General features: G+C 35.3%; 1 protein-coding gene and 1 long non-coding RNA gene across 2 annotated transcripts in view; one reads left to right on the top strand and one right to left on the bottom strand.

Moving 5' to 3' along the window:
- Positions 1-9,152: 9,152 nt before the first annotated feature.
- Positions 9,153-10,980, bottom strand: LOC125062759. The gene is made up of 2 exons (XR_007119324.1): positions 10,220-10,980; positions 9,153-9,528 (listed from the first exon to the last, which is right to left on the bottom strand). It is a non-coding gene; the product is annotated as an uncharacterized LOC125062759 (long non-coding RNA).
- An 8,991-nt stretch (positions 10,981-19,971) lies between these two features.
- The window catches only part of LOC125062828 (epidermal growth factor receptor), a 62,696-nt gene continuing 59,719 nt past the window's right edge, over positions 19,972-22,948 (top strand). The window contains exon 1 of the mRNA XM_047669003.1: positions 19,972-20,157. Within this exon, the coding sequence (XP_047524959.1) occupies positions 20,091-20,157 (67 nt within the window). The 5' untranslated portion in view covers positions 19,972-20,090. The remainder of the gene's footprint in view (positions 20,158-22,948) is intronic.

Genomic DNA, 22,948 nt, shown 5'->3' with positions numbered 1-22,948 from the left:
TAATTGAAATGTCAAGTATATTTAAGAAAGCCGGAGATAACATGACTCATTATTTATCATTGCTCTATTTCAGTTTCACGCAGTACATTCACGTAAAAAATACTCAAAAATTATGAGTAACCGTTCAAAGATAGGCTCAAGGCAAATAAGCTTTATGTTTAAATAGCTCAAATCAATGATCTGAGCAGAATGGTCACGTTATTGTCTAAACTAATTTAGAACATAGTTGATGGTAAAGGAAAAAAATAAAAAAATATTTTTATATTATACAATTTAGTATTAAAAATTGACAGCGCCTGTTTGACTTCTTTCAATAACAACACCCATCTTCCTCTCTACTTCGAGTTCAAGTGTTTTTCAAAACAACACGAGAGATTGTAGTCTCTCGGCTCAGTGTCGTCTTTATAAAGTATATTTCTCATTTTTTTGTATGCTGTTCCAAAGATACACCCAGATCTCTACTAGTAATTAATCTTAAAAAATCGTTTGATGTGTAATGAAGGGTATTAAGACCTACAGTGTTACCACGTTCCACAGGATTTATATAATAGCATTATATACTTTTTTCTCTCTTCAGTTGTTTAGCGGAAAGCAAGAGGGGCCAAAAAAACGATACGTCACGAAATATAGGAATTCAGAACGAGGAGATGAAATTGTTATAACAATGCATAAAACACAAATTTGGTTATCATTTCATCTTCAATATAAGTATTTTTAATTATGTTTTCAACTGTTCTCATTCCCATTTCCAGCGGCGACGCAGGTGGATGCGATATTCGTTTATATTTGTGCACCTGTGAAGTAGACCAAATGTTTTCCGTGTACCTCTCGCCTCTCCTGCCGCTCCGCGATGAATCAGCGCGCAATTTTGAAATAATCGCCAGAAGTTTCACGAATGAAATTGCTCTGGGGATTTTATATAGTTTAGGTAATCTATTTATTATGACTTTTTAAGCATACTGTACTACCATGCATAGTCGTCCGTTTTTTTTTAACAGTTAGGTAAGGTATTTAAATGTAGAAGCAGAAGCCTAATTTAGTCAAATAAAAAGTTTAAGAGCTAATATTTAAATATTGTATCAAAATAAATGGAATGTAAAACCAGTCATGTATAAACCAACAAAATATACATAATTTTGTTAAAATAAAAACAATAATAAAAAAAAATATTTCAGAAAAACCTTAATTATAATTTTTTTATTCAATGCACAAACTAATATTGAAATGTAATAACACCCAATGCGCAAGGAATAGACACCATTAACTTCAGACATATTTTTAAAGCGGCTAAACCTTTAGTGCTTACCATCCCGAAACAGATGGAAATGAAATCCTGAATCTATTAGGGTAGACTACATCTAATCTATCAGCCACGAAAAAATCTCAACGAAAACGGTAGAAGTGGTTTCTGCTTTAAATTAGGTGAATATCGCAATCGAAATACCAAAGCGTGAAATCAAACCGTATTGTTGGTATTTTTACGTCACATAAATAACTGGGATTGTTGGCAGAGGCGGCGGTGACTCTTTTATGACTGTATCGGGTATAGAGTTTTAAATAACTTTATTGTAAAGCGACGACTAGCCTAATTTTCCCAACACATTGAAAAAATTATTTAGGTCTAGGAACAAGGATGCAATTTCAACAGTTATCTAGAAGAAATAACCAAGAACTTTAGTTGTAGTGTCACAGTGTCAAGTATTTATGGTAAATATAGCGAATCAATATACCCTCATTATATAATCTTAAATATCTTTGCTATAGTAATAGTCCGGTCAATTTAGACATAAAAGTAGTGGTCAAATAACAATAATTCCTGGAGTGCCAAATATTGGTGGAAAGCTAGGGGAGGGGTCCCCATTACAAATAAAGTTTTAAAAATCCCATCGATCCAGTGTGCTACGAAAGTTATTCGGGGTCAAAGGTCAACATTTTAGGTAATTTTATCAAAAAAAGACCCAAGCCAAAGTTGTAGATCTTAAAAATGGACTACATTGACCGGACTATAAGGTATATAAGCAAGACATAAAATTGAAAAAATGTTTATTCAATTTATTTAAAAAACATATGTTTATTATGGAACATAAGGTACAGGTATCACTTATTCTACGTCGTTAAATTTGAATCTGTAGGCATCCCTACTCATCGGCAAAGAAGACAGAGGGTGTAGGCCGAGTAAATATCCGGCGTAAAAAACTCTCGGTACTTTTAAAATAGCAAATCATCAAACAACACTTATATTAACACGAATATCGCAAATTAATTAGAAGTAGCCTGTCTAGCACTAGTCTCAAGCCCTTTTATCAACTAGATAATCGTAAACTTTATAGTAAGCCTTTTTACACAGCTTTTATTTAATACATTTCTTAAATTTATTAAAAGGCAGAGATAAAACGCCTCTGGGATTTTATTAAAGAAAAGTATACCTTTTCCCAAAAAAGAATTACTAACTTTAGATAGAGTACGGGCAAATTGCAGCCTGCGCTTGTTCCGAGTGTTAACATTGTGCGTATGTTCTATTCTAGTAAACTTATCACTATTTTTGTGTACATACATAATATTTTCAGAAATATATTGTGAGGGAAAGGTAAGTTTATTAATTTCCTTGAATTTATCTCTTAGACATTCCCTACATTTTAAATTATAGATTGCACGAATAGCCCTCTTCTGCAGGATTAAACTAGTTTCGACATCAGCATCATGACCCCATAATAAAAAGCCATAAGTCATTAAGCTGTAAAAGTAACGAAAATAAACAAGTCTAGCTGTATCGATATCAGTTAGTGAGCGAATTTTATAAATAATATAGTAACTCTCTTGTCACATTTTTGCAACTGTTTTCTTTCATTTTTCTGTATATACGTAGGCAAATTGGTAAGTATAACTGAGTACCTACACAACTCAGTACGTAATTTTTGTACACACACGTACACTTATAATAGTAAAAAAAATGTCTTATAATAAACTGCCAGTTATCATGTTAAATCAAGGGCGTGGGAAGGATGAGAAGAACTTGCAAAAAACCAAGTCCCAAAGAATTTCGTTTTACACAATGCTTGTATGAACCTGCAATCATTACACCTTGCTCCGCACCATACTGCAAGAATTATAGAGTAAGAATCATAATTCTTGTTGTTTCTGAGGTATTGAGTCTATGGACTAGTAACTGTTTGTCAAAAAATTAAATGGGTGTGTAAAATAATATGTATGGTTGAGACAGTTAATATAGCTTAACACGTTCACTGCGGCAAGTAAAATAATACTTTTTCATCAGGTGCGGCGGCAGGCCAAAATGCGCCCCCAATGATATTTCCGCCGGTGCGTGGCAGTTCTTTCTAGACCCAACAGCACTAGGGTAGATTAAATTGCTATAACTTTGTGGAAACATAATGTATACATTTTTTTTTTATATTGTTAGAATGACCTTGAACCCAACTTCCTTAGGTTTGATTCGCCCCGGGATCTGGCAAACAGGAAATGAGAAATAAAGCAGGAAAAGCGGCAGGCCGATATCGACCTGAACCGCACTAGAATATATTTTTAGTAGTGATGGGACAGAGAAATATCGAAAATAAAACAGAATTATCGTAAACTCAACTCAAACTCAAACTCAAAATATCTTTATTCAAGTGGGTAACCAAGTACACTTTTGAATCGTCAAGTTAAATTAATCGTAAATTTACATTTACTACTAAAGGAACTGAAAAATTTATTTATTTACTTATGTATGCCTGTCTTGGAAACAGAAATACTTTTTATTTTTCTAAGTGGAAAATATTTCTTCACTGCTGTCACTATCACTGTCAATAACTGCAAGGCGAATTACTCTATTTTCCAAAAATTTTATTTTTCTTGTATTGCTTGCCATCGTTGATAATATCAAACGCTATGTTAGATCAGTTAGATAGCACAACACTAACTGGTCGGGCGCGCGCTCTGTGCGGTATCAGGTCGCCAGCTGCCTGTTGGGTGGGCGGGCTGAAATAGGCCCACTGCCGCACTCAGCGGATGCAAAGCAGCGTCAGTGCGTGGTAGGTCGATAAAAGCCTGCCGTTATGTTTTGATGGGGAAAACCTACAATTTTGACCGCAAGATGAAATATATATTTGTCCCTGTCGAATTTTTACAAACACCTGAGATAATCGTTACGCACCAGCGAGAGGGACATAGATTTCTTCGTCCGCACCAGCGGAAATACCGCGGCAGGCTGATATCGGCCTGTTACGCAGTGAACGTGTTAATAACACTTTGGCAAAGTTCAACTATATCAAAGACAGTTAAATATTGTGAGCGTGTACCGACAGTTTGAGTAATCAATTTCTGTTGTATGTAGAGCTGTCATGTAAACTTAGTTACAATAGCCTACAAACTGCATGCATCTTTGCTGGAATACTTGATGACCATAATAAAAACAATGCTGTATTTTTTATAATTATATTTAAATACTCATAATAGTACTCGATAGAACACGAGAGAGACCCTGAAACCACTCTTTAACAGCCTTATGGGAACTACCCGAGCTGGTTTCAGTGGATATGGATACCCAGTCTATAAATAGCATACTCTGGTGTGGGTCGAGTCCCACGTAACCGCACCACGTAAGTAGCACGCTTTGGCAGCCATGGGGGCAGGGGATGCGCAAATGCATTTCCACCTGGGGTATAAAATATAGAAAACTACAGTTCCACAACCGCCATTTTAAGGGTTTAATTTTTTATAACCTTCAAAAAGGTGACTGTAAAAAATTCGACGTGATTTAACCTACCACCAATAACTATATAACGCTCATGACGTATAACCTGGAGATTCTGGCAAAACATCAATGTTTACCCGGCAACACTAAAGTTAAATGCTCTAAAAATTATCAGTGGAACAAACAGAAATGTGTCAGCCCCATGATTGCGGCACTTAGACTTAATCCAAATTATCATAGTATTATAGATGCGATGTCGAGATGCAATTTAAGATTAATGTTTATTCCTTAAAGGTGATGTACGGATAGATTAACGGCCAAAACCAATATGCAATCTCAATCCAATTTTAGCTGTCATAGACTGACAATTCAATCCATTTCTAAAGAAAAGCATGCCAATATTCAATACATGGACTGAGATACCAATCTAATTATTCAACCAATCGTTCAGAGGGCGGATAAGAGATTGAAGATTGCCCTCTGTATGAAAATGAATGTTTACTCATGCCAACAACCTATCTGTCCATTTTGACAGTGCTTCGATTGGCCAAATCAATCTCGGATTGCTATCGGTGAAACTCGTATGATTTGGGTTTGGGATTGCGACCTAACTTAATATTCATTGGGAAAATTTATTCATCTTCGTCATCTTCCAGTTCTAGTGATAGTGATTTGGAAATTTAAATGCAATTATCCGATTGGGATAGTAATTCTGAAGCTGGAAGAAGACAACGTACTTCTGTGCAAAGACATAAGAAGACAAGAATTTATTATATCCAGGGCCTGAATGACGACGAATTCACATTTAACAAAAGAAGCTTTGGAGACACTTTTACACAAAGTGATGTCTATCATATATGACTTCTTGCAGGTTTCATCTTTTCATCAACTTTTGTAAAAAAAATTTAAATATTAGCTACAACCAAAAATATTTGTTACTATAGATACTACCTACTAACTCCACTTCAAAACCTCAAGACTCCAGCAGAACATCTTTATAACGAATCTCAAATACGAAGCAGAAATGTGGTGGAAAGGACATAATATGGTGTTTGGAAAAAATCGGTTTGTCAAAAAAGGTTTTGCTTCAAGTATCTCGTGTACAAGCCGTGATAGTGGCATGTGCAGTGTTGCACAATATTGCTATTGATATGCGAGATGAACATTTTGAACTACTGCAACAAGTAGATGAACAAGCTGATGATATTGATCAAAGCGCAATTGACAACGTGGGAAATGCAAGTGTACGAAGTAATCTTATAAGTGATTATTTTGCTTTATTACTATAATATTTTATAAATTACAAAATTTTTGAGATAAATTAAATAAAAATTCAATGCTTTTATTTAAATAAAAATACATGTTTATTATCTTCATCATCATTGTTCAACTCGTCTATATACTGTAAAGAATAACCTTTTGCAGTTCATATGAATGCGAAATTCATATGAAGTTCATATGAAATTTTTAATACAATACATCCTCGCTCCAGGCACAAAATCTAATATTTTCCTAATTTATTTAACAATATATTTTTTTCTATGGCCCATAATTCTCTTTTATGCTTTCTTTCTTCCTCTTCAAATGCTCATTGCTTTCTCTTATTTAGAAGCTCTTCCTTTCAATTGACTTTCATTTCCTTCGACAGACAACAATATCATGTCTTTGACTTTTTCCTCGATAGTAGTAGCAGCACTAGGGCCACCTCCTGTACGATATGTTTCAGCATGTTTCAAGGCAGACTTTTTTCTTGTATCCCTCTTTAAGCTTTAGCACTGCGAAAGTTTACCCCACTTGTGCTATTAAACAGCGCCTCCAGCGTCTTCCAGCACTGCTCTTTCTCCTGCCAGGTGACTGAGTCACTCTTTTTATTTTCTAATATATTTTTATGGTCAGCAACAAGCGAAGTTAGAAGGTCAACTTCTTCCCGGCTGAAATTGACGCTTCTTTCACGTTTTTGCGTAGACATTTTTTTAAGTTAAAGAACCAACCTCGAATCACAAAAACAAGATACACAAACTACTCAGAGAAAATTTATATTTGTAATAATATGTACTAAAATACTCAATAACCTAACAAACAAAAATACCATATGAAAATGACAGCCCGTTTCGTTACAAGTAATATTAAATGACCAACAAAAAGGTTAAGGTCCTATGTTTTTCTATAGAATTTTGTAACTTTATTTGTTCGTAACAAAAAAACAAACAAAACGTTGCATAGCTATTTGCTACTTTATCCATACATTGTGAAACAGACCCTATTAGTCTTACTTATTTTATTTCGTTCCAAAAACAGCAAACTTTTGGTATGCTTGAACACAACATATTGCATTGAACGAAACGCGGTCGAGAGGCAAGGATCACGCAAAAGATTGTTGTCAATCTTTTGTCAAATAAACAATCGGATAGCAGAAATGTTTATTGGCATGCAGATTGGAGATCGGTCTTTAGATATGAATCAGTCCAAGATTGGTTATAATCATAGATTGAGGATACATTATTAATTTTGGCCGTTAGACAATGCAGTAATCAAATATTAATCACGATTAGGGATCTTGGCAACTCTATTTAGTAAGAAATTAACTGTCAAAATGCTGTCACCTGAATAGAAGTGCATGGCACAAGTGTCTAGCTCACAACAGCGCTCTAGATACCTAAATTTCTTAACACATCTTTATTAAATTCACTTTGTATATCTCGTAGTGAGTGGATATCACGAAATAGAAGAGGCTGTGTAGTGTGTATACGACGACTTGTATTTCTAATTAACATATTAAAATTTAATAAGAACATCATATCTGCATTTAAAAAATTAAAATCTATAACAAAAAAACAATAACTAACCTTAAAATATAATAACTAAAATATATTATTCAAATGAGTCACTTTAGGCAAGGTTCCGAAGATACTGGCAGCGGAATAGCTAGACTAAATCTTTGTATGTGGTGGCTACCAGCTCTTCGGTCTCCTGTGTTGTCGACTACCCTTTTCGCTATTTCCTTAAAAAGCCTTATAGCGCTAGGATCCCACGGACCAAGGGTCTGGTCTGACACCGAATGGGACAAAATCATATTCGGAGCCCCCTAAATAGAAGAATACATTCTCTTATCACTCAAGTATCGAATCAACCTTCTGTGCTTTTCAAACTGAAACTTTTTAAATACTTGGCTCGAACCCAGGACTTCTGAGCCAAATGAAGTCAGTCGCTGTATGTTGAAGTTAATATTTATTTATTTATTTATTAACACTTCGTTGCATATACGTTAATATAGTATAATTGACATAATAACAGTATTTTGTATTGGTTTCTGCTTTTTATCAACTGTTTTGGCGTGGTCAGTATGACCATTTCCAATCTACATATAGCTGGCAATAAAATTAAAATTCCAAAGAATAATTAGCTACTCTCTTTTCTTCGGGAGTAGTAGTAGTAGCGGGAAGGGCGCTGAAAATGTATCATTTCAGTCAGCGGAGTAAGTAAGTGAGTGTGATTTCTCTTCTAAAATTCAGTCAATTATTCTATAAATTGCTCGCAAAGTTAACGATGTTTTAGGAGAAGAATAAGTGAGTAGGTAATGTTAGTTTTTTTTTGGAAATAAAACCGATCTCAGTGTTTTATTTTACTTTATATAGTAGTTGAATCAAAAAAGTTAGTAATAATATTTTTTTTTTCGGAAACTATTCTTAGGTTTAATTAGCTATGTATATACGCATTTCGTATGAAGTTTTCAACTACGAGTAAAGCCCCTTTTCAGCTCAGCAATGGTAAAAATATAATTTAATGTTTACACAATTCTGAAATCGCAAGTAGTTGAACAGTTGGCGGCCTGTTTTCAGTTTTCTAAATAACTGGCTAGGTAAAGGTGCGCCGCCTACGCAATACTATTTTTGAATTCGGTGGAATGTTGACTACGTTTCAGAATTTTGATCGGCTCAATAATCATAAGCTAACTTTTAAATTTAAATAAAATAAATTTAAACTCTTTAAACTAAATCAATTTATTTACACTGTAAGATGAAGTAAAGCAATTGATTATGCTGACAATTTTTATATTTTGCATTAAAAGAATATTAAACTTAAAAAACACCCATCCATAGTAATTAAATAACCCATTAACATTATATTTCTTAGAAAAATACATATAGCAAATTTTCGTAAATATATTGTCAACGTCAACATTTCATTACTGCTATTTTATGAGATTTATACACCTTCAAGAAGTACCATTAAAATTTCATTAATATATTTAAAATACTAATTATAACTCCTACGAGCGATACGTTCGTTGTAGTTAAAGCTACAGACCACTGAAACATTATGTTCTAGTTTTCTTGATTTCTTAACGGATAAAACAAAATAATAATAATAAAATAATATATCTATATTACTGCAATATCTATAATACATTCTTTATAAAGTGTGTAATGATATTCTTAGAAATCACAAACGATAAATATTAAAAGTAACAAAACACTCAACCTAGGAAGTTTTATTCCTTACAAAACAATTTTTAATTAACTAAAATACCACAATGAAAATTATACGCAACCAGAAGACAATCTTTTACACAACGCCACCATAAATAATAAAATACTCCCGCGTCTGTCACGTCCGCGCGCCAATCGCCACATTTCCGGTGTTCCCAGTTCCACTCCTCTCTGTTACCCCTCACTCGGTCCGACTTGCTCTGTGGAGATTGTTTTATAAGACGGCCGTTCCTGACAGTGCGGCGTCCTCGACCGCAGCATTACTTGCACCACTAGCATCAGAGCCATTTCTCTCTTCATTTGTTTCATCCCTTGCAACCTGCTCATTATTGTCTAATGCAGTCTCTGAAACATAGAAGGAACTTGTAAGTAATTTACCTAGTTTAGTGTTATAGCCTGAAGCATATATCCTGGATTAGAGGGATGAAAAATGACATTTATCTCTATTTCTCAATTACCAGTACTATGTGCGCAAGCGTGCACTCAAGCGCACACAGATAAGGTCTATCAAAAAGCAAATATTACAGAATTAGATAGCTTCAGACTTAACACGAATAAAAATAAAACTCAGTATCTTGCAATACACTGTCGTAACGATAGCGGCTTCTAGTGCTCTCTTAAGCGACAATTTGTTAAAACAGAGACCCATACATTTTGCATGTTCTCTAAGTGGCCTAAACACATTAGCACCAGAAAAATTTGTAACAGAGACCCATACCTTTGTATGTTCTCTATGTGGCCTAAACACATTAGCACCACAAAAATTTGAAACAGAGACCCATACCTTTGCATGTTCTCTATGTGGCCTAAACACATTAGCACCACAAAAATTTGAAACAGAGACCCATACCTTTGCATGTTCTCTATGTGGCCTAAACACATTAGCACCACAAAAATTTGTAACAGAGACCCATACCTTTGTATGTTCTCTATGTGGCCTAAACACATTAGCACCACAAAAATTTGTAACAGAGACCCATACCTTTGTATGTTCTCTAAGTGGCCTAAACACATTAGCACCACTGACATCACTCACCAGTCTCAAAAAAAACTGAGCACGCATCCGGCGTCCACTCGCCTTGCCACAACATCATATTTTCAGCTGCAGCTTGGGTCTTTTTCCCATAGGAACCAGCTAGTAGCTCTAACTCGTAACGGTGGCACGGTAACGCGCGAATAACCTTGTAAGGCCCGCGCATGCCGGAGTCCAGTTTGCCGGTGATTTGTGCAGTCTTGCTCACAAACACAAAGTCTCCGACAGTGAGTGGCTGCCGTCGACCCTCGTTAACGTAGGCATCGTGGCGCTATTGATTGGTTGCAAGGAGTGCCGAAGCTCGTTGTCTGCGAAGAGTTAAAAGAGCCTCCCGATTGGGATTAGAGTAAGTAAGTGCCACATCTCGCACTAACGATCTGATGACTGGAGTAACTGCGTTAATACCGACCAGTAACTGTAGTGGTGACGTCTGCGTGGTACTTTGCTTGGAGATATTCAAAGTGAGCTGCATCCTCCACAGCACATCGGACCATTGGGAACCTTTGTTGCCTACTTCAACACGTAGCATGTTGAGAACTGTCCTGCAGTACCGCTCCGCTTGCCCATTTTCGCGGTGCATACCAGGCGTGATGAAATGTATCGAGCATCCCAAATCACTGACCCAATTTTGGAATGTAGCGCTTTCGAACATTCTAGCGCGGTCACATACTATTGTAGACGGCGTACCAAATAATGACACCGCATTTGAAAAAACGCGTTTTAGCTCGTCAGTGTTTTGTCTGTACAGAAAGTAGCCCTCGGAGCCCTGGGAACTTTTTTTTTTACGTGCTAAACATACAAGACAATGACTTATGTACTTATTTACAAACTGTCGCAAACTAGGAAACCAAAAGTGTCTTAATATTAAGTCAGTTGTTCTGTCAGTCCCAATATGATCATGTTCATCGTGGAACACCTTCAACAAACTGAGTCTGTGACCCTTAGGGATGTAACACAAGAGTCGCGGGTCTTCCCCAGACTCGGCCTAACCTGACCATGACCAATCAATCGCCCCAAGTATTCAATTTATGAGTCTAAAAAGGTAATTTTTTTTTAAATTAATAGAAAACGAAAACCCTGCTGTATTTAATGTCTGTCAAACTTCTTTCAACGTGTCAAGGCCTTACTCTACTGAATTTGACAGTAATAAAACGTCGTCTATATACGTAAGGGCTTTGCCAGCATCTATTAATGTTTTTAAAGTTTTGGAAATGATTCTCTGATGAACAATTGGTGCATTGGCCAACCCGTAGGGCATTTTCAAATATTCATAATGTCCTTCAGGTGTCACAAGTAATTTTGTTATTATCAAACCTAGATGCCTCGCGGTTTCGCGTGTAAGACGGACCTGAACTACTAAAAGAACGAACGGTATTGTTAGATTGGCGGTAATCGTATTTAGGTTTTATATAAACAGATAAAAATTCAATCAAACCTTTTGAGTGTAATTTAGCATTTGCGGCCGCGGCTTTTATTTGGGGATCACTAATGCCTCTAACAACAATAGCGGTTTTCAGCTCATCAGATAAACCTTTAACGATATTAAGACGTAGCAAAGATTTACGCGCGTATTCCGCATAAGTAGAAAACTTATTAGAGTTTGTACTCATTACCTCAAATAATACAGAAGCCATGTCAACGTTACGTGGACATAACGATCTAAATTCTAGTTTAAAATTACTCCACGATCGATCATTTGTCACCCAATCGTTTAACCACAACTTCGCATCTCCTTTCAAACAACTACCTATCCGTCCTAAACATTCGTGATCATCCCAATTATTTAGAAGCCGGGCACGGTCAACCTCGTTGCACCAAACATCAAAGTCGTGTACATTTGGATCAAAAGGCGATATATAAAAGTTGTGAGACTTTGCTTTGAACAATGCAGTCAATGCTTCAACAATACCGCTCCCCTCCTCCTTTGCTTCACTGGTATTCATATCCAGTGTGTGTGGAATACTACCCTCAATAACCTCTTCAGCCATGCCTGAGCCTGGCTTACTAGCAGAACTCTGTACAGCCAAAGAAGTAGAAACTAAATGGCTCCCGTTCACAGGACGCGACGAACTCACGCTTTCTACGGATACAGGTAGTCTAGCTTCGATCACTTCTAATCTACTAAGAATCCTATCAAAAGCTACATAGCGTGAACTATCGCGGCATTTACGAGAGCTACGAGGGCCGTGCGATACATAGCGACGCCTGGAAGACCGATCCCGGCGGTTTGATGAACTACTATAGAGGCTTCTACCAGGCGGCGTATAACGGGAATCTACACTATCGCGACGTGCTTCGCGACAACTAGAACGCCGTTTTTCGCGACTATGCCTTTGTCCCTCGAGTCGAGACGAACGACCAGACATTTTGCTTTTATAAGAAATAAAACTTACGGCCGAGATTAGGTTCCTCCAATACTGAACACTAATAAGTACTAAATTTAGATAACAAACGGTCTAAACGCGTGGTAATCCCACTTCTGATCTTAGAAATCACAAACGATAAATATTAAAAGTAACAAAACACTCAACCTAGGAAGTTTTATTCCTTACAAAACAATTTTTAATTAACTAAAATACCACAATGAAAATTATACGCAACCAGAAGACAATCTTTTACACAACGCCACCATAAATAATAAAATACTCCCGCGTCTGTCACGTCCGCTCGCCAATCGCCACATTTCCGGTGTTCCCAGTTCCACTCCTCTCTGTTACCCCTCACTCGGTCCGACTTACTCTGTGGAGATTGTTTTATAAGAATATTATAAGGTATTTTTTATAACGAAAGCACGCACACGTTATTATTACCAGAATTTAAAGTAACAAAAAGTAACAAAATAAATATGGAGGGTTTCGCTTTTAAATAGGCTAGTTCTAAATATATAAAGTTAATAATTTGAATTTGGGTAATTTCAAATAGATATCCAGTGAAATATCGAAGTTTACATGCAAACTTCATTGCAATTTTTTCCTGACAAGGTTCTACGAATAGGTACATTAAAAATGGGCTGCATCCTCACTTTCGAGTGTTCCACAACTGAAATGTTTCGCAATGTACGAATGAGCGTAGGCGCATGACATCGGCCTTGCAAAGACTGTTAATCTCAGATATTGCATGTACCGGAATTTCTCTAAAATATTTACTATATACTTATAAAGTAAAAATCTATAATCTATATTGTCGATTTTCTGAACAGATGTTCGTAAATTTATTTAGGTTTTAAAAGCTTTGATTTAAACAGTTGAACTGAGATATCTAGGATATTCAACAGTAAGAGAGTTTGGTTGCGCCACGTAATGTCTAGGTCTAGTCATTAAGAATTTGGATTGACACACGGTCTCCTACTCTTACTATTCCTATCCCTTTCTTTCACATAATAATATTCACGTGGAAAGGTAATGCAATTATACAAAGAATCCTCCGCAAGTACTCGTAGAATACTTGTCTTACTATAAACGCAGTGAAACGCCCAATTAGGTCACGCCTCAAGAAAGTGGCTCAAGTTTGCGTTATTTCATTGTACGCGCTGTATTTTCCAATATATAAACGCATCGCATTGAGTCGGTCCACGGATAAGGGAACACATCATCTTCAATCCAGCAGCGCAATTTTGAAGGAAATTTGGAGGATTTCACATTGCTGGTATTCTTTAATATTAATTCATAGCATTGAGAACTTCCTTCCCGTGTATCAACCAACACCTTAACGCTCCGCTTACAGTCCACTTTCTCACACCAGTTATAAGAACTACTAGACAATTATAAGAATTCCTATCAAAAACCATAATAGCACATTGGTGGCTTGTGTCGCTTTTATTATCCATATTCCTACGACTATGCTTCTAATTCTTTCGATTTAGGGATTTTTAATGACACACCATTATGTCAAAAAATAAGTAGGTATATATTTTTCTAAATACTAAACTCTTATTTTTAACTCTAACCTAACTTGGTAAATTCATAAACAACAATAACAACTTAAAACGTCTTGTGACGCACGTACTTTTAACTAGTAGACTACTGAAACTTAATAGAAGACTATTTTGAAGGTTGGAGATACTAGATGTTGTGACCTCCACAGTACAGAAGACACATGTACGAAGTCGCTATTCTTTGGCGTCGTTAAACTCTGGTAAATTGGTCGACAGGTAAGCACATCAGCGAAGAGCTCTAAATAACACAGCAACCACTCGCACAGATTATTAATTGATTAGTTAATAATTAATTTACAATTTCTTTTACAAAAAATGTATTCCAGTTATACAGTCAACTCAGCTCAGCTAATCAGGAATTTTTACTCCACACCTTTTATTCAGGTTCAATTACCGGATAAACGATGTGTTAAGTTAGTTTAGTTTACCACTAAGGGTGCTAGGAGAATGTGGTGGTAGAACACTCAACGGAGCTCCCTAATCATCTTAATAATGAAGGTTATGGTTAGGAGTGTGAAAGCTAACAACGGAGACCCATGGAACGCTTTGATTTAATTTCTGTTCTTTCAGCAGGGTGGTGGTAGTTGTGTATGTTATTGTTATAAGACAGGTGATACTGTATATATACTAAAGAAAAAAATATTAAATATACGTAATAAGAACATTAATAACAATTCTCTACTAAAAACAATAACTAACCTTAAAATATAATAACTAAAATATATTATGAAAAGGAGTCCCTTTATACAAGGCTTCGAAGATACTGGCAGCGTTCCCCCTCATGGATAGACTAATTCTTTGTCCGAAGTAGCTGCCAGCTCACTGTCTCCTGTGATGTCGACTAACCTTTTTGATATTTCCTTAAAAAGCCTTACAGCACTAGGAACCCACGGACCAAGGGTCTCGACACCGAATGGGACAAAATTATATTCGGAGCCTAAATACTATTATTTTAAAAATATTTCCTCATACATTACAACTGAGCCAATTATTTTTATAATCCACCCTAATGGTATAAGTATACTCGTATTTAAATTTGGACAAGTAATACTGTTACTGTTTGACCATCCTAAAGGGAGTATCCCCGAACCGTTTAACCACTGAATGTTCGGCCTGCAGGCCCCAATGGCTGATGTTGCGGTTACTTAGTAGTTCACAAACACATTGATAGCGCGATCTACGGCAAACAACCTACGATGACGTCATCACTGATTGTAGCCGTATATTATAAGTATTATAATTTAAGAACTATTTGAGTAAACTATACATTTAATAGCAAAAATTGTCGTTTATTTTATAGAAACAACTAGTATACGTAATAAATTTATACTTGACTGCCTCGATTGTCTAGTGTCTATCATGACTGAAAGAAAATCTTGATCTGGGTTCGATTCTTAGATCCCATTTACGATTTTCCTAAGATTTTTACCAATATTTTGAAAAATATATTGAGTTATTCATCATGGATATCATTTGTAGTATGAGATTATGGATTAGATAGTGCACTTGTCTCGTTGTAGATACACTTGCATTATAATATCTCCTGAGAACATGGCAAGTCTCAATAGATATATGCCGCCCTGTCCGAGCCTGGATAACATTACCGAGAAAACCTGGCAAGGAAGAGGATACTTATTATAAGATCGTGCCAAGCGCCGATTCACACTTGTTCTATATTACGTCGTTGACTCATTCCGATATTAATAACTTTGTTTTACAAGAATAGATATATTGTTCATACTTAATGAATTCCACGTTATGAAAAGTAACATTTTATGTAATCCGTGCTGTAATTTCTTTCTAAAAACGACTAACCTAAAATCAGAGTCAACCATCAATGTTCATCATGGGTTATTTAAATAGATTAAAGATTTAAATAATTTGGATTTTGATCCAGTTTGACATTCGAAACAATCGGTGGTTTACCAGATTTTTATGCATGTTCAAGCTTACGTTGTCCGCGGACCTGTATGATTGAAGGGTGTCAAAATACATGTTTTCAGGATATCAACTGAAAGAAAACTCTCTGGCTGAAAATTCTAAGGCTGGCAATCATCATGGCTACTTTAATTTTGGATGCTCCACTTTTGAACAATAACTTGGTGCTTTGACCAAATAATTGCCGAATATTCTATAACCAAGACGTGAGTCAGCGCCCGGGTCTTCTTCTACCTTTTTTTAATCTTGAAACCTTATAATACCCACCTGGGCAAATTGTTAAATGTTTTGCGGGGAGTGTGGGGGTCAAGGTCGTAAAATGCAATGACCCTATACCCACAAATCCACCAGGGACCACTGTTCCCTAGAGGCGACTTTCCTACTGCCGACTGCCCTTCTTGGGTGTTTTAGATTAGAGTTTACCCAGATCTACTTTGGTATTCTTAGCTGAGGGAGGTCGGGTTAATTACTTGCAGCGATGCATCAAAAAAAAAAAATAATAAAATATGTTTATTATGGAACATAAGATACATGTATCACTTATTCCACGTCATTAAATTTGAAGGCATCCCTACTCATCGGCAAAGAAGACAGAGGGTGTAGGCCGAGAGAAAAAGCCGGAGTAAAAAACTCTCAGTACTCTTTTAAAACAGCAAATCATCAAACAACACTTATTTAAAACAAATATCGTAAATTAATTAGAAGTAGCCTGTCTAGCACTAGTCCCAGGCCCTTTTATCAACTAGATAATCGTTGACTTTATAGTAAGCCTTTTTACACAGATTTTCTTTAATACATTTCTTAAATTTATTGAAAGGCAGTGATAAAAGAGCCTCTGGGATTTTATTAAAGAAGAGTATCCCTTTCCCCAAAAAAGAATTACTAACTTTAGATAGTCTAGTACGGGGAAATTGCAGCCTGCGTTTGTTCCGTGTATTAACATTGTGCGTATGTTCTATTCTAGTAAACTTATCACTATTTTTGTATACATACATAATATTTTCATAAATATATTGCGAGGGAAAGGTAAGTATATTAATTTCCTTGAATTTATCTCTAAGAGATTCCCTACATTTTAAATTATAGATTGCACGAATAGCCCTCTTCTGCAGGATGAAAATAGTTTCGACATCAGCAGCATGACACCATAATAATAAGCCATAAATCATTAAGCTATGAAAGTAACTAAAATAAATAAGTCTAGCTGTATCGACATCAGTTAGTGAGCGAATTTTTTTTACCGCGTAGGCTGCAGAACTAAGTCTCTTCGCCAATCCGTTAATAAATCAGAACCGTTAATCATCAGAATCTCTTCTATGCGATGCTTAAGACTGTGTGCCTAGATTACAAAGTTTCACGGGCGTTGGCGCGGCGCTGCAAGGTCTTCTTCTACCTGCCAATTTGCCTAAGGAGCTCATATTTTTGATTGTATTTTGTAAGCGGTCTGTCTAAGATCTTAGCAAAGGTCTGTATATACTCAGAGCTCGAACGCTTCCAGTTTTTTTTTACTTAATCTCTGGCAGCGTCCAAGATTCTACGCCTAGCTACACATACATTGTCCAATGTTACAGATTGAGGGCCAAAGTGAACATTTATTAGAGGACGCAATTTTATTTATGGGATATTTTATACATGTAGGGGGGTCAATAAAACTTAAACCCAAGTTTGTGGGGTTGGCACCCTTGTTCCCCCGGCCGGTAACACGTTTTTGGCTATATTCGCGCTCTCAATTTATTTTAGGAGCCTGTCACAAAGTAATTTTACAGTTTTTAAAGGCCTATACGCATAGTGCTAGTTCAATATAACATATCTGGATTCTGTGGTCACCCTTTTCATCAAGTACTGTAATGAAATATCGTATTTTTGGGATGTGTTCCAAGGCTTTGGTTTTCCTAGTTGTGTCAAAGGCCACGGTGTTCGGCCAAGCCCCATCGAACTTATTGTTCGTCATGTATTTCAGCTCTTTCGCTTTGATGCTATTAGGTACCAAAATCAGTACTTACGATGGCTACTGAATCGACTAGGGTCTGTAGACTTGTAACATAATCGTGTCATCAACGTATCGTTAGTTATTCATCAGCTTGCCACTATCTTTCTATAGCTTTTTATCTTCGTGTAAGTGTAAGTGCTTGTCATATTAAATTGTATTTTATTTTTCTTTGATGTACCATTTATCAGTGTACCGAGTATTGGCAAGCTTTTGTAAATGATATACGTACATAATACAGTTAAGTTGTGTAATGATTGTTTACTTACGCTATTTCTTACACAATAATTGCATAAGCACTATTTGCTTACGAGTTATTGACAGGCGCTTTTATTTGTAATATAAGTTGTAATCTTTTATCCCCTTGTTTCCATTTCCATAAACTCAAAAGTGATAAATAAAAATAATATTGATTTTTATAGTTATAGGTTTCTATAGATGTATAAATTGATTACTGCTTGTTTGTCTCGCTAAAAGTCGAGAATGGGTAGACCGTTTAGGATAATTATGATTTTGAAAAATCTGAAGATTTAAATGGCCCCTTCATTAAATTCTAATTAAAATTAAATAATAAGTAAAGAAAAATACTAAAAACGACAATTGAATTTCTCAATAAAAACTGTTCCTATCTAGGAATCATTTAATGTCATTAATTTTAGAAAATAGTTGAAATAATTGTAGAAAATTTTAGTCACGTAGTTGTCATGATGTTTTTAGAATTTTTTGTTTCATAGATGTATGAGGTTCAATATCTTTAGTCCGTTTTAAAAATGTTGGTTTGACACAAATATATTAATTTTCAGCAGTTATTATGTTTTGTATTATACAATTGTATTCTATCAAAATATTAAATAATATATGTACTTATAATATTAATTTAATAACTTCTTAATCTGCCGCTAGATCTTTGCGCAAAAAAGATACTGGCAGAAAACTGTAAGTTACTCGTGATGACCCATCATTAGATTACGTATAATAAATAAACACACCACACCACACAATTACAATGCCTTATACAAATCCCTTAAGAAAGAAAATATATTTTTTAAAAGTTTTCTGTATGTTTGTCAGCCTAGTTTGGACCAAATTGGGAAGCGCAGGAGTGACGGGAGACGCTCCGTTTGCTGATAAGTGTTTTTAATAGCTAAAAAATTATTACATTAATTAAAAAGATACCCGATGTGGTACTTTATTTATTTTACTGATGTTCGGTTGAAGTTTCGTAAATGTTTTCTCGTTTTTTATCAATATTTTTATTTAAGTTTCTTTAAGTCAAATCAGCTCCTTTGAGATTGGAGGCGCAACCACGTGTTTCGCAGACATTATCCTAAGATCCTTTGTAATGGAATAGCCGGTATACCATGCGAATGAATGCCTCCTTTTATCCCGGCAGAGATGCAAGTGCGTCCCTTGCCCCCGCGCCGTACTTCATACCCCTCCCCCACCTGAAGGCTTACCTGCGCTAACGCCACCGCACCGGTTTACAATACAGCCTAAAACCGCTACTGTCCGTCAATGATTATAGAAAACAGATACACCATGAAGGAGTACACTCCCACGGACTACAATTAATTCCTTTGGTCTGACACTATTATTGTGTTATAGACATATAGTTACGTGAAATAAGGAACTTTAACGTTTAGGATTAAAAATATTTTGTGATTCTTTTATTGGATAATTTACTTAAACATTATATTGTCTGCTTATAGAAATTATTAATTAAAATAATTAATTTAAACGCAAATTGTTTGATTATTTAGTATTAATTAATACTCACAAAACTCCTTGCTTCACGAGACGCCCATCATTCGTCATTTCTGTACATTAAATTAATCTTTGATCCTGACGCTGTGCGTACGCGCCTTGGACTCCATAGAGTTTAATCGTCACACAAGTTGTGCTTGCGAGCGAAACTGACGCGCGTTGCGGTGCCAAGTGATTTGAACTTATGTGGTGTTTCACAGACTGTGCACTTTGCTAGAATGTGTCCTTGCTAAGTGCTATCCTATGACAATATGTTTAAAGTGATCTTTCTGGTAGTGCTGGCGGCTGTTAGCTGCAAAGCGGAGTTCCAGGAGAGAGGTAAGTTAGCCTCCGATCTTTTTGGGCTCTTAAGTCTTAATAATTTAGAGCCTCTGGCGATCACACTTAATTCGAGTCACTTTTATTATATCATTAACAGCGTATTATTACACTATCAGCAACAGATTACAAGGAAAACTTTCTCAAGATATATATGATTTCGCTGTTTGTTCATAATGCAATCATTTCAAAGAAACAACCAAATAACAAAGTTAAATTCTAGATAACATTAAGTGCGCGAAGAATATGCGCTGAATTAAATTACCAGATTGATTGTAACTTAAATTTAAGACAATGTATTTTGGGATAAAACATCCAATTAGCTAAGCGTGGAACAGATAAAAAAGAAGACAGGAAAATGAAAAAGATTATATACTCAGGCGAAAACAAAATATTATCCTAAAATATTATCTACCAGATGTCCCCTACTGTATATGTGTGTCATAATGCAGAAACTTTGTTCTCATTCGCTTTTAACTAAAACTACGGGTGGCGTGGCATCTGTAAAAACATTAATCTAAAGACCATAATTTTAATTGGAGCAATTCATCAGTGCTCTTTGGACAGAATACAGTTAGTATGTTAAGAATGCAGAGTAAGAAAACAAAGTTCTATGAAATATAAAATCTCGAGTATAATTATATCTCAATATCTGTAAACTCAAAAATATATATATCAAAATAATATTGAATAAGATTGAAATCTCATATACTTTCAAATTAAAGAATTCCGATTTCTTAAGAAATCATAGGTCTGGATGTCTGATGCTAGACTCGTTTACTTGGACACTCGTTTTTCTCGATTTCTCTTCCGTTCGATGTCCAATTAAGTCAAGATTAAGCTCTTAGCCTGTGTTTCATATTCAACGTATAATTGATGTCCCGGTTATACTTTGAAATATATATAATATTCTCAAACTTTACAATACCCTAATAAAATGTTCTCGTACGAAATTAGTTAATAAATAAATTACTTAGTATAAGCACGAAACAATATTTAAATGTGTCCCTATTGTATAAAAAAAAGAAAATCTTTCATCTTGTTAATACAATGAGGTTTCATAATGCATTATTTGGTTCTTTGGGACTAAGTATATACTAAGGCAGTCTTTCTGAGAGATACCACCAATCTGCCAGATTTTCATGTAGAGTAAAAAGCATTACGTATTATCAATTACCCAGAGATATTTACTAGTATGCTCAACAGAGTCTTCTCTGTAATAGTTACACCAAACATTTATATATAATAACAATTACGAATTGTGTGAAACTAACATACTGTAATGCGATACAAAAATAAATGTAATGCGGTTGACCAGAACGTGGTTCGTAGCCGAGTATTTTGATTAGGTATAGGATTTATAAACCACTACACTACCTAATTTACGATATATTCAATTTATTTGCTTATATTTTATTGTTCTTATATATAAAGCAATGTGCTAACCACATTATTCGAGTAAATATTTAAATTATCATATAAATTTGTCACTTTTGTCTCTGTCAATCATATAAAATCTTCAAGCAGAAGAATAATAAAAAGTTCAGGTTTATAATTTAGAATCGAATTAGTACAGAAAGCATTTAAAATTCTACCTCTTTATAATAATAAAGCCTTTTTTAATTTCCATATCCTTAAGTTCCCTTTCAAATGTTTTTAGTAGTCTTGTTCGTATTTAGTTAAAGCTACGTTAGTAGTATTATGTTAGTTTCCTGTGGACATGGGTGATGGCCTCCTCCAATCCTTTCCAGAATTCTCTATCTTTACTAATAGCCTGCCAGTCTTTTCATACTCTTTCTATCAAATCATCGGCCCACCTTTTTGGCCTCGGTCTACCTCTTTATTACAAATTCTTAGGTTCAAAAAGACCATAAAAACGTTTGTCTGTAATATTATCTCATAACTTCCTCATACGCTTTCCACTTGTAAAAATTGTCCTGTACTTACCCCACTTCCGCTATTACAATGAAACGGAAGCTAACACGAGTACCTACAGCCCGTAAAAAAGACACCCCTAATGAACATCCCTTGAGTGCCGTTTGCTAGTTTTTGTGTTCCTAGCGTATCCCGTGGGTAAAAACTACTTGTTTACCCCTATATGGTTGTGAAACGACTCGATCTGATTTATTTCAAGTGTTTACTGTTTAGCTTACTTATCAGTAAAGTATATTATTAGAATTGGCCCGAAAGGTCCAGAAAAACTTAAAGTCATGGTGAATTGATCTAACATAAAAACTGTAAGGAATGAATCATATGAACTAAATAATAATAAGAATATTTATTTATTTGATATAAATTGCGACACGGTTGGCCTTGAAAAAGTAATAGCCAAATAAATGTGGTTTAAAATTGAATAATATCTAGATTTATTTAGATAGTAAAATTTTGTAGGCACCATTGAATTTAATTATATTTTACAGTTTTGATGTGAAGTACATTCGTTTTAAATTACTACCTTCCCATTTCAGAACATCGAGCAAAAAGTTATTAAAAGAACGACATTTCGTTGCCAGTGTGTTTTTGCTGTTTGTACTTTACAATACCACTGCTTACAAAAACTTTAATATAATATGATCACGGTTTTGAACTGAATTGAACTCATTAATAACAGTGTTAAGGTCGGTTTTACATTGGCCATTTAAGGATTTATATCTTAAATGTGTTCCACACGCTGATGATTTCACTAGTTCACAATTACTAGGTACCAATGAGTTAAACGCGTCATCTTTATCAAAGTTAATTGTATAACGATTGAGAGATTTTAATGCTTTAAACTATCAGTTTTATTATA

Source organism: Pieris napi, chromosome Z (genome assembly GCF_905475465.1).
Source record: "Pieris napi chromosome Z, ilPieNapi1.2, whole genome shotgun sequence".
NCBI lineage: Eukaryota > Metazoa > Arthropoda > Insecta > Lepidoptera > Pieridae > Pieris > Pieris napi.
This window is presented reverse-complemented; position numbering and strand designations above follow the sequence as displayed.